This window comes from Anopheles ziemanni, chromosome 3, assembly GCF_943734765.1.
Source record: "Anopheles ziemanni chromosome 3, idAnoZiCoDA_A2_x.2, whole genome shotgun sequence".
Classification (NCBI taxonomy): Eukaryota; Metazoa; Arthropoda; class Insecta; order Diptera; family Culicidae; genus Anopheles; species Anopheles ziemanni.
Window position 1 is genome coordinate 61,677,604 of NC_080706.1, and position 12,455 is coordinate 61,690,058.

The 12,455-nt window shown below is 42.6% G+C and overlaps 3 protein-coding genes across 4 annotated transcripts; 1 reads left to right on the forward strand and 2 right to left on the reverse strand.

Moving 5' to 3' along the window:
- Nucleotides 1-117: 117 nt before the first annotated feature.
- Nucleotides 118-5,020, reverse strand: LOC131285985 (delta-aminolevulinic acid dehydratase). Of its 2 annotated transcripts, none has more exons than XM_058314840.1 (6): nucleotides 5,010-5,020; nucleotides 1,391-1,492; nucleotides 1,165-1,312; nucleotides 567-1,019; nucleotides 372-488; nucleotides 118-307 (listed from the first exon to the last, which is right to left on the reverse strand). In XM_058314840.1, exons 1-6 carry the CDS (start codon nucleotides 5,018-5,020, stop codon nucleotides 149-151), a joined length of 990 nt encoding a protein of 329 aa, XP_058170823.1. In that variant the 3' UTR covers nucleotides 118-148. The 2 variants fall into 2 exon arrangements, with proteins under 2 accessions (XP_058170823.1, XP_058170822.1); XM_058314839.1 differs by lacking the exon at nucleotides 5,010-5,020 and adding an exon at nucleotides 1,718-1,833 and having other exon boundaries at nucleotides 1,391-1,599.
- On the forward strand, nucleotides 2,082-3,117 carry LOC131285989 (mediator of RNA polymerase II transcription subunit 18). Its single transcript, XM_058314845.1, has 3 exons — nucleotides 2,082-2,215; nucleotides 2,290-2,380; nucleotides 2,439-3,117. The coding sequence occupies exons 1-3, from the start codon at nucleotides 2,091-2,093 to the stop codon at nucleotides 2,856-2,858; spliced, it is 636 nt and encodes a 211-aa protein (XP_058170828.1). The 5' UTR covers nucleotides 2,082-2,090; the 3' UTR covers nucleotides 2,859-3,117.
- Nucleotides 3,560-4,903, reverse strand: LOC131285987 (uncharacterized). Its single transcript, XM_058314842.1, has 4 exons — nucleotides 4,756-4,903; nucleotides 4,195-4,564; nucleotides 3,930-3,973; nucleotides 3,560-3,820 (listed from the first exon to the last, which is right to left on the reverse strand). The coding sequence occupies exons 1-4, from the start codon at nucleotides 4,891-4,893 to the stop codon at nucleotides 3,785-3,787; spliced, it is 588 nt and encodes a 195-aa protein (XP_058170825.1). The 5' UTR covers nucleotides 4,894-4,903; the 3' UTR covers nucleotides 3,560-3,784.
- Nucleotides 5,021-12,455: the final 7,435 nt, after the last annotated feature.

Consider the following 12,455-nt stretch of genomic DNA (forward strand, 5'->3'; position numbering starts at 1 on the left):
AACTGATATTTCAATGATTATAATAAGACGGTGGTCTAACCGGCAATTGAAACATAATTTACCTTACCCATATACTTCTGTCCACAATAGTTGTGCTCCTTATTTCTCTCAGTACCACTTTTCCACGTGGTTACTTTACAGTTTCAGTTTATTCTTTCAACCAATCAAGAAGAACGGGCGTAAAGTAGGTAATTATACAGTCAGCACCGGCACGACGCATGCCTACGAGTACCTCCCAAAGCACCGTTTTTAAATCAAACGCACCGATTTCCGCGGCGTTCAACAGCATCGAATATTCTCCAGACACCTTAAAATAACGTTAATTAGACAATTTGTATTTGGCAATGTACGGATTAATCAATGATATTCACCTGATAAATGAATAAAGGCATCTCTGGATAGTCGTCTTTGACTTGTTTCACGATATCCAAGTAAGCCATACCAGGTTTCACCATGAGCATATCAGCACCTTCTTCAACGTCGCGTTTCTAAAATTCAATGGGAGAAATACCGTCATTACCTACGGCCATTTGTCTGCAAGAGCACCCAACACGCCAAAAACATACCGCCGCTCGTTTAGCAATTCCTTTCGAACCCGGTGGTAGTTGATAGCATTTTCGATCTCCAAAAGCCGGTGCCGATTTCGCAGCATCGCGGAACGGTCCATAGAAACCCGAAGCAAACTTCACGGAGTATGACAAAACCGAGCAGCGATTCTCCAGATTGTTGTCCCGCAACATCTGCTTGATGGCGGCAATTCGATTGTCCATCATGTCAGACGGAGCCACGATGTTTGCGCCTGCCCTAGCATAGGCCAGTGCAATCTCCGCAATACGCTTGATGCTCGGCTCGTTGTCGATAATACCATCTGATGTGAGCACACCGCAGTGACCGTGATCGGTGTACGGACATAGGCACACGTCGCACGCAATCAGCAACTGTGGGAAAGCTGCCTTAAGCTGCGGCAATGCTCGAATCACCGGATTGGTGGAGCAATCAGCGGTCGTTCCCGTTGCATCCTGAAAATGAAAAGACACATTAGAACCCTATTTCGTAAATTAAGCGATAATCTATCGCGTTTGAAAAAAAATAGGAAACATCATCGTTATCACCGTTCTTGCAACATGTAAAAGCAGCATTTTTGATGGGCAAAGGATGACTTACCTTGGGCATTTTTTCGATCACTCCAAAGAGTAGGATCGATTGGAGACCCTTTCCAACGAGCGGTTCAAGATGGGCCAGTAGTTTGTTAAGTCCGTAACGGGCTACACCCGGCATGCTGGGAATGTTCTGTACTGCCTCATCGTCCTCTCTGTTGAATGATAAGATCGTTGTTGGGTTATGATTAGTTGAACGCGCATCGCATCAAACAACACTTGATCATGCGTACACTAAAAACACTGGATACATCAAATTATGTGTATCGATTGATACACCCTGGCACTGCAGCTTGCGAAGGGTGGGATGAAACAGGCTGCTATGCAGTTTTGTGCTCGCCATTTTTTAAAGGCCCGACTTAGCGCTCCAGCGGTAAAAAACACAGTGGAAAGGAATGATTTGCGGTTTTGTACTGTTGTACCTGTTTTGGTACTAGAAATGCTAAAAGCGAGAGCGTTGTGTAATTTCAATCGTAATCGAATTTTGTTTGTGTTCATGTGCACGAGACACGCACACTAACACGAAAACAATAAAAACAACAAATTTGCCGGTTTCTTACTTAACACAAACTTGAGTAAACCATTTTTAATATTTGCTTCTGATTCTGCATTATATCACGCAATCCAGAAATCATAATCGTAAACTAAACAATACGTTTGGTTCGCTAAATATACTGCGTTCAATTGATACTGAATCAAGCTTGAAAAGACGCGACAAACATATGATTTTGACATTACATTTAAACACTGCATGCTTGAAATGACTACGAAGTATCAAACCCTCAACTGTGAACATAGTCGAGTTTGTTTACGAGCGCGGACGGTCTGCTGCAGTGTTCCGTGTGAGCGTAATGTTTTGATGTGATTCCAGCTGCTGAGTTAGTTTCGTTAGTTGTGCATAAATTACTTATAAAATAAAACGTTCTCAATAGTATGGCGGCCCCAGTAAATGCTGCGGAACTGCTGCAACAGGCACTCAGTTCAAACATCATTCCCAATCAGGAGTTTCTACTACAAGGTTCCATCCTAGACTCAGCTGCCGAAAATTTGCTTCACCGGTATGAAACCTGATTCACACTTGCAGCTTGCCAATGTATTACCAAATTCCTCTTTTTCATTACAAACTTTTCAGATTAAGAGGGCTTTGCGATAATGTTGATGCGAGTCCGGAAACGTTCAGCGACATAGAAATGTGTTTCAGCCTTAAACTTCCCACCGAGAAGGTGTGCCGGGAATGCATGGGTCGGCTATAAGGATATTTCTAATACGTTACTCTTTTAGACGCCGGTAATGACGGTTCGTGTGCGGCGAGCTCAAGACGTGGATGCCCCACTGCAGCTACGATACATCGGGCAGCCGGAGTTAGGCGATCGAACGCGCCCGACCCTGGTCAGAAGCAGCCTCGATATCGCCTGTACACCCCACGTCATCGATTTCCTCACCGAGATGGGCTTCCGGTTGGACTTTGAGTACTCCACCAAAGGATACATGTTTCGCAAGGGTCGCATGAAGATAACGGTGTCGAAGATTGTCAAAAACATGACCGACCCAATTTCCCAGAGCTACCTCGTCGAGCTATCAGTGCTGGCACCGAAGGGTCAGGATGCGATTGCAGAAGATATGCGAATATTCGCCGAGCAGCTGAAACCCTTGGTACAGTTGGAGAAAATCGACTACAAAAGGTTCGCCCAAATGCCTTAAAATTGGTTTCTGTAAATAGAGGTAGGCAGCATATACAACAACAGATTCATCTTTTGTCATGACTTCCATCGAACCATCTGTTTAATTGATTCCCTTGCTACGCATTTGAAAATTTTAAAACAACCATTTCAAGTAACGATCGAATACCTTTGAACTTTTATTGATTCAATGCAAAAAATATACTTCGTGGTTTCTCAATCTTTTAGTTTTGTAAAAAATAACAATCGAAACAAAAAATATCACAAATCAGTTGAATAAAACAGAAACTAACAAAGTGAATAGACTTATAGCACTCATACTAGATATTGTCTTTAGCGTGGTAATGTTGGCACCTCTTTAACAACCAGGTAAATATAGTAAAGCATCGAAATGTACTGCTGGTCAGAACCGAGACCTTGAAAATCACTGTTTCTATCTGGTGTATTTGTGCTATCCCCTCTTCGTCACTACCATCCGATTAGCAAGGGAACAGTAATCGGTGTTGCTGGACGAACGTGGCAGCGCTCTTTCTAGTTTACTCGCTTAGTGACAGTTATGGACCGTGGCGCTTACGGCTAGGCCGGTGGATTGTTCGGCATCTTCGAGATGCATCGACGGTTGAGGATGCTGGACGACGACGGGACTAGTTGACGCGGAAGGATTTATAGATTCTGAAAAGAGCAGCAAGCAGCAATCAAGCGGAAGTCAAAAAAAAAAAAAAAAAAGACGGTAATCCATGAAACACGACACAACTGGATGGTGCCGTGAAAAGGTGCGAGAGGATGATTTTAAGATCGACGCAATTCTAAGGGTGACGTTCATGCTTCTCTCGAACCTGTCCTTGGCAGTTCCAAAGCAGCGGCGAGGATAATATTATCGTACAGGGGAACAACACTACGGTTAGCTATAGGGAGGTGGATGAGCGGGAAGCAGCAGGATGAATTTGATTAATGCAAGGTTTGGTAATTGGATCGGGTTGTGCGCTGAAAGAAGGAAAACAAACGAAATAATAAACGTAACGGAATGAACACACAAAAAAGAAAGAAGCAGAACGGGTGAAAAGGAAAGTTTCTAAAATCGATTGTCACATACAGAGGACGGACAGGGCGCTGAGTGACTCATGGCGCAGCTTTCGCCTGATTTTTAACATCGAGATGGATGGGTCGAGAAAAGAAAAAGAAAAGAGAAGAGAGAAAGATTGGATATGAAAGAATACGCTGCACATTTAAAGGTTTAACATTTGTTAGCGATGGAGACAGTTAACTGGGCGGTACAGATGATGTCGATCCGATTCGCGGTTGGCAAATCCTTCGGTCAAACTTCGCCATCGTAGCGGAACCCCCCTATATACACTTACCCTGCTGCAGGCAGCGCGTGGTGCAGATCATCTTTGTCCGTTGCGCTTGAAAGTTTTCCATGTTCACCTTCATCGAGAGGTGGCCGAACAGGAAATACCCCAGGCCCATGCCACCGACAACGGCAACGAATAGATACCCGTTGTAGATCATCACAGTCAGCATGAGCGCGTATCCGAGCATGCTGTGGAACAGGAAAACGATAGCTTCCGACAGCAACATGCCGATCCTTCGCGTCAAGGGACCACCGGACAGTGGTCCCTGACCTACGCTGCCCTCCAGCGATAAAAGCGTCGCACTTTCGCTCGGCGGGCAGGAGGCAGCACGGAAACGTTCTCGGGCTGTACGCGCGCGAACCTTCGCTCCATGTATCTAAAAAAGTAACACAAGGAAAAACTTTACAAATCAACCAATAAACAGCGCGTAGAACTGCTCATAATCTTTCATTCGCTACTGCATGTGATAAGCGTTTATCATTGAAAGAGAGATTTACCGGAACTGGGTTGCTCCGTCTATCGGTCAACGAACTGGACCTAGTTGTGCCTATCTAGGACAACGCTTACCTTAAATGCTTCGTACGCGACGGAAAGTGCGCCAAGCGTTAAACAGAGTGCCACCATCGGTCCGGTGCCATTGACGGTGAGCCCGGAGAAGAACACATCGCCAACGTCAGAGCCCCACCAGAAGGACATGTGCATCATTGTGCTGCTGTTCTCGGCTAGATTGTCGAACGCGTGGGTTTGTCTGTGGAAAAAAGGTGTGAACGACAAATGAAACCATCAACTGAAAACCGTGGACCATTCCGACTACTGATAACGCTGATGACATGTACTAACGAAACAATGGCATACACGTTAGAAGTAAAAGATAACCGGTCACTATCACTTTTCTCGCTGACGTTCGGAGCCAAAACTTGTGGTTGGAGTATTCTCAAATTTTCCTCTTCAAGCAACCTTCAACCTACAGCCACCGCGATTCAATCCGGTTTTGCAATCGAGTAAAAGTGAATTCATCACGCAAACACGTTCACCCCACTCCACCACATCGATTTGTGCTTTAAAAAACTGAATGTATCGAAGTTTTATGTAATATCCTACGCTACTTAATTGAGCTGGTGGTTTCCTTATTGTTTACTTACCCAGTGAAGTAATCCCGAAGCGATGGAGAGATTCGTTCAATTGCAACGATAGTCTGGCTACTTGCCCTTCCTCCCGAAAAAGTTCCAACTCAATGGTGTTCTTGTTGGAAACTTACGATAATATTTGTTTTGCGACACAAAAGAGCACTTGTGTGTTCCAATTCTACGCTCCTTTCATGCACGCCCGCCACCTACATAAGCTAACAATTTTAGCTAAACTATCCCTTATCACTTGTATTGCTCCAACATGGATGCTGTGTCCCTTATTGTTGTTTATAAATTGCACTACCGTTCGCAGGCCATTTGGTCACTCCAACAAAGCAAGCGTCAGCGCGCCAAGGGCGTAGTTGTACCACTCGCGCGCGAAGCACTTTGCACAGTGTTTTGATAAAGTGAACGTAAAGAAAACCTAAACGGCAATCACTTCGTAAACCAAAACAAGTCTACCTACGAGAGGGGTAGGTTTTAGTGTTGGCAGAATCGGGATTCGGAAGATTCGAAGATTCGATCCCTAGACGGATTCCAAAGATTCGAATCCCATTTGACGGATTCTAAAGATTCGAATCCCTTTTGACGGATTCTAAAGATTTGATTCGATTGGGACTCGAATCAGATTTGATTTGTTTGGGATTCGAATCTGTTTTGATTTGTTTGGGATTCGAATCTGATTTGATTTGTTTAGGACCCCAAGCGACACTCCGGCTCTGAGAAGTTCATTTTCTCTTCTCAACTCCATATGAAAAAAACGGCCGGTCGACTCGCCGCGTGAGAAGTTCACTAAACTGTGGACAGAGGGGGGAAAGGAAAGCAGAAGGTTCTCTCACAGGCGGGTGCGGGGTATGAATGATGAACGCATCGGCAGATGAATATATTCATCATGATCATGCGCCGACCGACGTTCATGAACCCACGCCGGACCACGCATGCGCCGAACCGCACTTTGGGCACCATGACGGACAGAATGCAATGTGCCGCGATTAACAATTGAAATAAAATGTTCCGCATTTTAATCAAAGTTAAACATTTCGTAGTGACACATTTGTGCCCAACTAAAAAGGCATATTTGTATATCTCTTTCTGTATAACAAGCAAACATGTTTTGTCAAACGCGAATAAGGAATTGATTTTTATAATTTTGTCCAGACAAGTGTTCATGGTGCGGAGCGGTTAATTCGGCGCATGCGCCGACCGACGTTCATGAGCCCACGCCGTCCCACGGCGTGATTGATTGGCCAATTGGCTGGCTGGGTTACGGTCGGATCCGGACGACGGCGTAGGGCAAAGCGTGCCCACTACTGCTACGCCTGGATTCGGACGACCAAGTAGAGCAAAGCTTGTCCAGCACCTTCGCACATCATTTGCACATGCTGGTTGTTTATGTTTCGTCTACGCCTTGCCGCGTAGCGAACAGTACAATGGAACAGGAGCAGCTGACCTTGAAAGGCAATAAATCATAACTTTGTCGTGCGGTTTCTGCAAAACTACAAATGATTGAAAGTTGTTTTCTGTGACAAAGTTGTTTCTCTTGAGTATATCTTTCATTTGAAATGTCGTTTGTAAAAATCGGACAAAGAACAAAAATATTGACAAAATTGAATTATTTAGCAATCTGCAACTTTTCAACTGTTAGACGGATTTCCACAAACGACATTTCAAACGAAAGATATTCTCAAGAGAAACAACTTTGTCCTGGAAAACATCTTTGTATAACAATAAGATAATGAAAGAACGCCACGCTAAGATGTAGCTAAACGATATGAACAGAGAGCTTATCGCTGAGCGCGTGCGATTGAGTTTGTATGCACCGCTTTAGCCGACTGTGTGTGTTCGCTCCGAAAATGCCGGATCAAAACAAGAATCAGCTCGCTGGGGTTTGTGACCCTACTTCCAAATACGCTTCCAAAAATAGCACCACGTATGCAGCGTAGCGATTAGAGTCCATCCGATGTAAAACAAAACTCAGTATGAACGGGTAGGGTAGCAACGGACTTGGTGCATCACGGGTACATTAATAACCCAACACACCAAAGGTTTCGGACTGGTGAAACCAAATGGTAAGTATAAAACTTTATAAATAAAGATAAATATATACACTTCTCTCCCTCAGGCTTCCAAAAGCAACGACCGCCAAAACACCGAACTACCAGCCGAACAGAACACATGAGGAGGTTCGGCGGCCGCCACCGCGAGGCGGAGTCAACACCGAAGGAGAAGAACACAGAAAAGTGTGCGAACGCACACACCCTACTTTATGCCATTTAAAAGATGAATTTTTGAAGATTCATTTTATGTCCAGCGAGTGAACTATGGTCAACTCAGCGCGAATACATGACGTCAAGACGACGTCTAGGGGACCGATTGTGTTCATGATGAACGCTATAGTGAGAAAATTCACGGAGCGTCCCCCGGGACTCGAATCTGTTTTGATTTGTTTGGGACTCGATTTGATTCGATTCTGACTTGATCCTAAACTGTTTGATTCGACTCACAATGATTTGAGTCGAATTACAGTCTGTTCCCGAGTTACGCGGTTTTTGCGTTCCACAGAAATCCGCGTATCTCGAATTTCCGCGTATCTCGAATATTGCTTGACACATAGTTTATATTAGGAGTTAAGAGATCGAGCTATTGTGTACATGTATCATCGAATATTCAAAATTTTTCTTTGTCCATTAATATGAACGCAATGCAAGCGTATTCAAACTACATAAATTGCAACAAACGAAATTAAAAGCGTAAGTTATGCAAATGTGTAATTTACACATTTTTTCGTGTGGTTGTACATCTCAGGAATTTAAATCGATGTAATAAACCCAATCTACTGTCAAATTTTGAAAACCGCGTATCTCCGAATCCGCGTAAGTCGAGAACCGCGTAACTCGAGAACAGACTGTAGTCACATAACTAGTCGATCTAGAGACAATGTAGTTGATTTAAGTTTACTCAAATCGAGCGCTGGGTGACATAGATTGAGTTTTTTGCGCGATTACATATCCTGGAACTTATTTTTTTTTACAAAGAAATGCAGTAGGATGTCCATTATCCGAGTTGTTCTACCCAACCAAACCCATTTCATCAGGACCAGACCCTTTTTACCGGATTATGATGATGATGATGATGATGATGATGATAAGTCCCACAGCTTACCTCTACATACCCGGTTGACAAAATTTCAAATTTTTTGCAGCTGTTTTTCCATGGCAGATTGCTGGGACTCTTGGTGGAACTACATAGTACCAGCAACAATGTCAATTTCTGTCAACCGCCCGCTAGGCAGCTCGAAATATCGTTCTCAAAACGTCCTCCGCGCGAACAAACGTCCTCCATTTTTGTATGGGGATGAAACAAAAGGAGGACGTTTTTCGAGCAATCGTCCTCCTTGTCCTCCTCACCATACAAAACTGCTCGATGTTTGTGTCATGGAGGACGTTTTTGAGGACGATTTGCTCGAAATTGCCTAGCGGGCGGGTAGGTTTAAGAGGGTACTTTCGTCCCTTACCGAACTGCTACACGAGCCGCAAACTCAAAAACTTTGCGGCGCAAAGAGGTTTTTGTTTTTGATTTTTCAGTTAACTCAAAAATCTTCCTTCAAAGCAAACAAGATCTTATTTCAATGCACACAAAAATTAAAAGATGCATAATCTGTTGATGAGTGAAGTGTGGCTAACTACCCTATCGCGGGTCATCGAGTTGAGTACCCAAAACTTGCAACAACGCAACAGGCAACGCAACAGGCGTATTGTGCGTAGGCAAGAAGATGGCAACCGTTTGCTGGACAATACTGTAGCAGAGCATGCAAATGAAACTATAATTAACTTTCTTCGCATGAAGAAGGAAGATTTTGATGTTCTCAAGTTACATAAAAAGTGGTAGGATAAAATATTTTAATCTTTATCATTAAACTTTTTGAAACTTTTGGATAAAATCAGTTGGTGGGCTGGACTTTGCCGACCCCTGATCTATAGTGAATTTATAATTGATATTCTAGCTATAAAATGACAAAATATTACTGAAGCTGCAAAATAAACACGTAAATTTATCACCATATGTTCGTTTATTTTGTTTTTGAGATTTGTTATGTTTACATTTTTTTCTTCTTCATCTTCTTCTTCTGGCGCATTTGAGTTTGCGGTTAGCTGCCAAAAACTTTGCGGGTGCAGTTTTCAACTCACGGAGCTGAAAAGTTTCTGACGTAAACTTTTAGGCTGTTCCCCTCTTTGCGCCGCCAAGTTTTTGAGTTTGCGGCTCGTGTAGCGTGGCTGTTACGATATTAAATATAAATCATCAAACGAGAGGCGGCATTGGGGCATTACTCTCCAGAACAATTGTATCCAACTCTGCTCCATTCATACAACGGTCGCCATCTATTGCACAAGGAGGTACATCTAAGATTTCCCAACTAGCAAAAGGAGACCGCTTTCCGGAATAGGGTAGGTATTTTTGCACAGTTTTGGTTAACACCGCCCGCTATCAATGGTTGATAGTGTGGTGAAACTCACCTGTACTACTTAAGGGACCTGATCTTGTTCCTTCCATTCAACGGTCCCGAGCAATCACCTCGAAAGGTTAATCGCCGAGTCCCCCAAGTTAAATTAGATAATAACAATAAAAAGCCCCTTTTCATTTTTTTACTCTTCATCATCATAATCAAAGACCATGTTGACAAATGCAATATCACGGGCTCAAAAACTACAAAATTTACTAAATACATTGCAACCACAGCGTCAGACTACCCGCTTCACGTATACGGCGCATAGGCTTTAGAACTCCCTTAGATTTCACGCTCGTTTAATCTCTTTCGGCATCCTGTTGTACCATTGTACTCGTTTGAAAAACAGCGAATTTCGAGCGTTTCCAGACAGATAGCCGGTAAATTTTGGCTCACCGGCATTACGAGAGTGATACCGATGGACGTCAGTCCCAACTACTATCCTTTACTACTATAGAATAATATTCTTCTCGTCTGAATTTACAGTGGTTGATATGAAGGTGTTCTTCAAACTATAACAAAGTTTGTGTATTTAATCATCAAATCAGTGGCCATCAACCGTTTTTTATTCCGTTTTACTTCTTTGGTTTCCATGCCGTGTAGATTTACAATAATACATTCAGTGTTTCAATTGGAAGATATTTTTGATTGAGCAAAGTAGTCTGAAGCAGAAAACCTGTACCACTTGCAAAGACGTTTAACAGTCAGGTCGCAGCATACCATGTAACGAGCCGAAAATCGTGGGAAAATTTTTGACAGTTGGTTAAAATTTTGTTTACCTCTTAAGCGACGGCTAGACACAGCGGTATTCGCACGAATATTCCCGCCGTCCCGCGGGAATCCCGCTGGACGACGGGAAACTCCATATGAAAAAAACTGATTTCGTTCCCGCTATGTTTAAAAAACGCGAAACTACGACCCGGCGGGAACGGACGCATTTGCTTAATTGAAACGTTTCATGAAAAGTTTCATTCGCTTGCTACAACAACGTCGGTATGGGCAACGTATATGGATGCGGCCGATGTTGTTGGAGAGAAACCAAAATGCGAGTAGTCTTCGACGCAAAATTTTGGAGGAGGAACTCAACAACACCATTCATAAACTTTATATTTGATAATGACTCACAATTCCACTTTTACCTGCCGCCAATTTAGATCACGTAAACAAACTAAAACGTAAACAAAGCTTCACTTTGACAGATCGGGCGAATAAGCTCGTTCCCGCTGGATATTCTGTCGAATCTGGGCTACTTTTTCCCGTTCCCGCCACCTGGAATTCCAGGCGTGTTTAAACGGCGGTTTACGAGTGAGCAGGAAAAGTATGCCTTGGTTGTTCTTACGTGCGAGCTGTAGAGATTTGTCTTGGTTGGTTGTTACAACGGTAAATTTGTTCCTCTCAGCAGAAATCGAAATAGGTATGTAAATTAGTTTTGTATTTAGAAAATGAAATAATTATTGATTTTGCCATTTCAGTTCACAAAATGACTTCGAGGTGTGCTGCATCATTTTGCGGAAATAGCCGATATTTAGTGAAGAAAAATAAATTAGATGTGATTTTTCACAAATTTCCTGGCGATTTGAAACTATCCGAAAAATGGGCGCTATTTTGTAAGAGAGAAGAAGCTTGGACACCTTCTAGAAACCATTATCTTTGTTCAGCACATTTTGTTAAGGAGGATTATCAATTGATATGTTCTCTTTCGAAAGAAACCGAAAGATCATTGAAAACTCTTAAAGCTCATGGTAAGTGACCATGTTTTTGTAATTATTTCAAGACGAGATATAGAATTATTTCGTAAAGCATCCGTGAAGACATAACTTTCAACTTAAAGTTGAGTTTTCGCAGTGACTACTTGAATAAAAAATTACCGAGGTGCCACACGCAAGCGAACCAACGCGTATTTTTGGCCAGAGCTTTGTGCGGCGTTCGGTGTAAAATATATTTTTTAAAGGGGGTCAGTTTTTTTACCCTTTCATGGAAGGGAAGTCATGCAAAAAAAAACATTCGTTCGATGTAAGTAGCTTCACGTGTGGCATCTCGATTAAACTAACAAGAAGAGAATAATCTTTTGGTTCTACTCTGTCGAAACGGCAGAAATAATGTCGCTGTTCCCAGCCAAGACCGGCCCATCCTCTATCGGGAGAATTGACTATCTTCGTAAGCACTGGGAAAAGAAGTAGTACCCTTCAATGGGGCTAGAAATCAATATTCATCGTATCTAGTTTCGAGAGTTTAGATTCATCTCGATAGAATCAACATTCCTTAACTCAAAAGAATCATCATTCATCGCAGCTAGTAATAAGATTCTAGAGTTTCCTTCAAATTGTAAGCTAAATTTAATGATTCATTGAAAGTCATCATCACAATTCAGTACCGCATGATGAACTGTTGGAATTATGAAGATAAAATGACGACGGTTAAAGTTAAAAACGGATACGGATGCTTCATGACGGAACTATAAAATATGCCAATTATTTTATTTTATTTTCTTATGTTACAGCTGTTCCTTCCGTAATAAAAAAAATAGCAACAGAAATTCATACACAACAGGAGAACAATAACAATGTTCCAACATCATCAATGAGCGATATAAATAGTATTGGTGATGATGTTACTGTTTCATGCCCCTGTTGTAT

Bases quoted from the DNA above. Each gene is read 5' to 3' on its own strand.
- LOC131285987 (XM_058314842.1), bottom strand. From the start codon at position 4,893: ATGATGCACATGTCCTTCTGGTGGGGCTCTGACGTTGGCGATGTGTTC. The intron at 4,565-4,755 runs GTAAGCGTTGTC...TTACTTTTTTAG, and splicing joins TCGCGTACGAAGCATTTAAG to ATACATGGAGCGAAGGTTCG. The intron at 3,974-4,194 runs GTAAGTGTATAT...GTTAAAAATCAG, and splicing joins CACGCGCTGCCTGCAGCAGG to GCGAAAGCTGCGCCATGAGT.
- LOC131285989 (XM_058314845.1), top strand. From the start codon at position 2,091: ATGGCGGCCCCAGTAAATGCTGCGGAACTGCTGCAACAGGCACTCAGT. The intron at 2,216-2,289 runs GTATGAAACCTG...CAAACTTTTCAG, and splicing joins GCCGAAAATTTGCTTCACCG to ATTAAGAGGGCTTTGCGATA. The intron at 2,381-2,438 runs GTGTGCCGGGAA...TTACTCTTTTAG, and splicing joins TTAAACTTCCCACCGAGAAG to ACGCCGGTAATGACGGTTCG.
- LOC131285985 (XM_058314840.1), bottom strand. The intron at 489-566 runs GTATGTTTTTGG...ATTGAATTTTAG, and splicing joins GAATTGCTAAACGAGCGGCG to AAACGCGACGTTGAAGAAGG. The intron at 308-371 runs GTGAATATCATT...CGTTATTTTAAG, and splicing joins TGCCTTTATTCATTTATCAG to GTGTCTGGAGAATATTCGAT.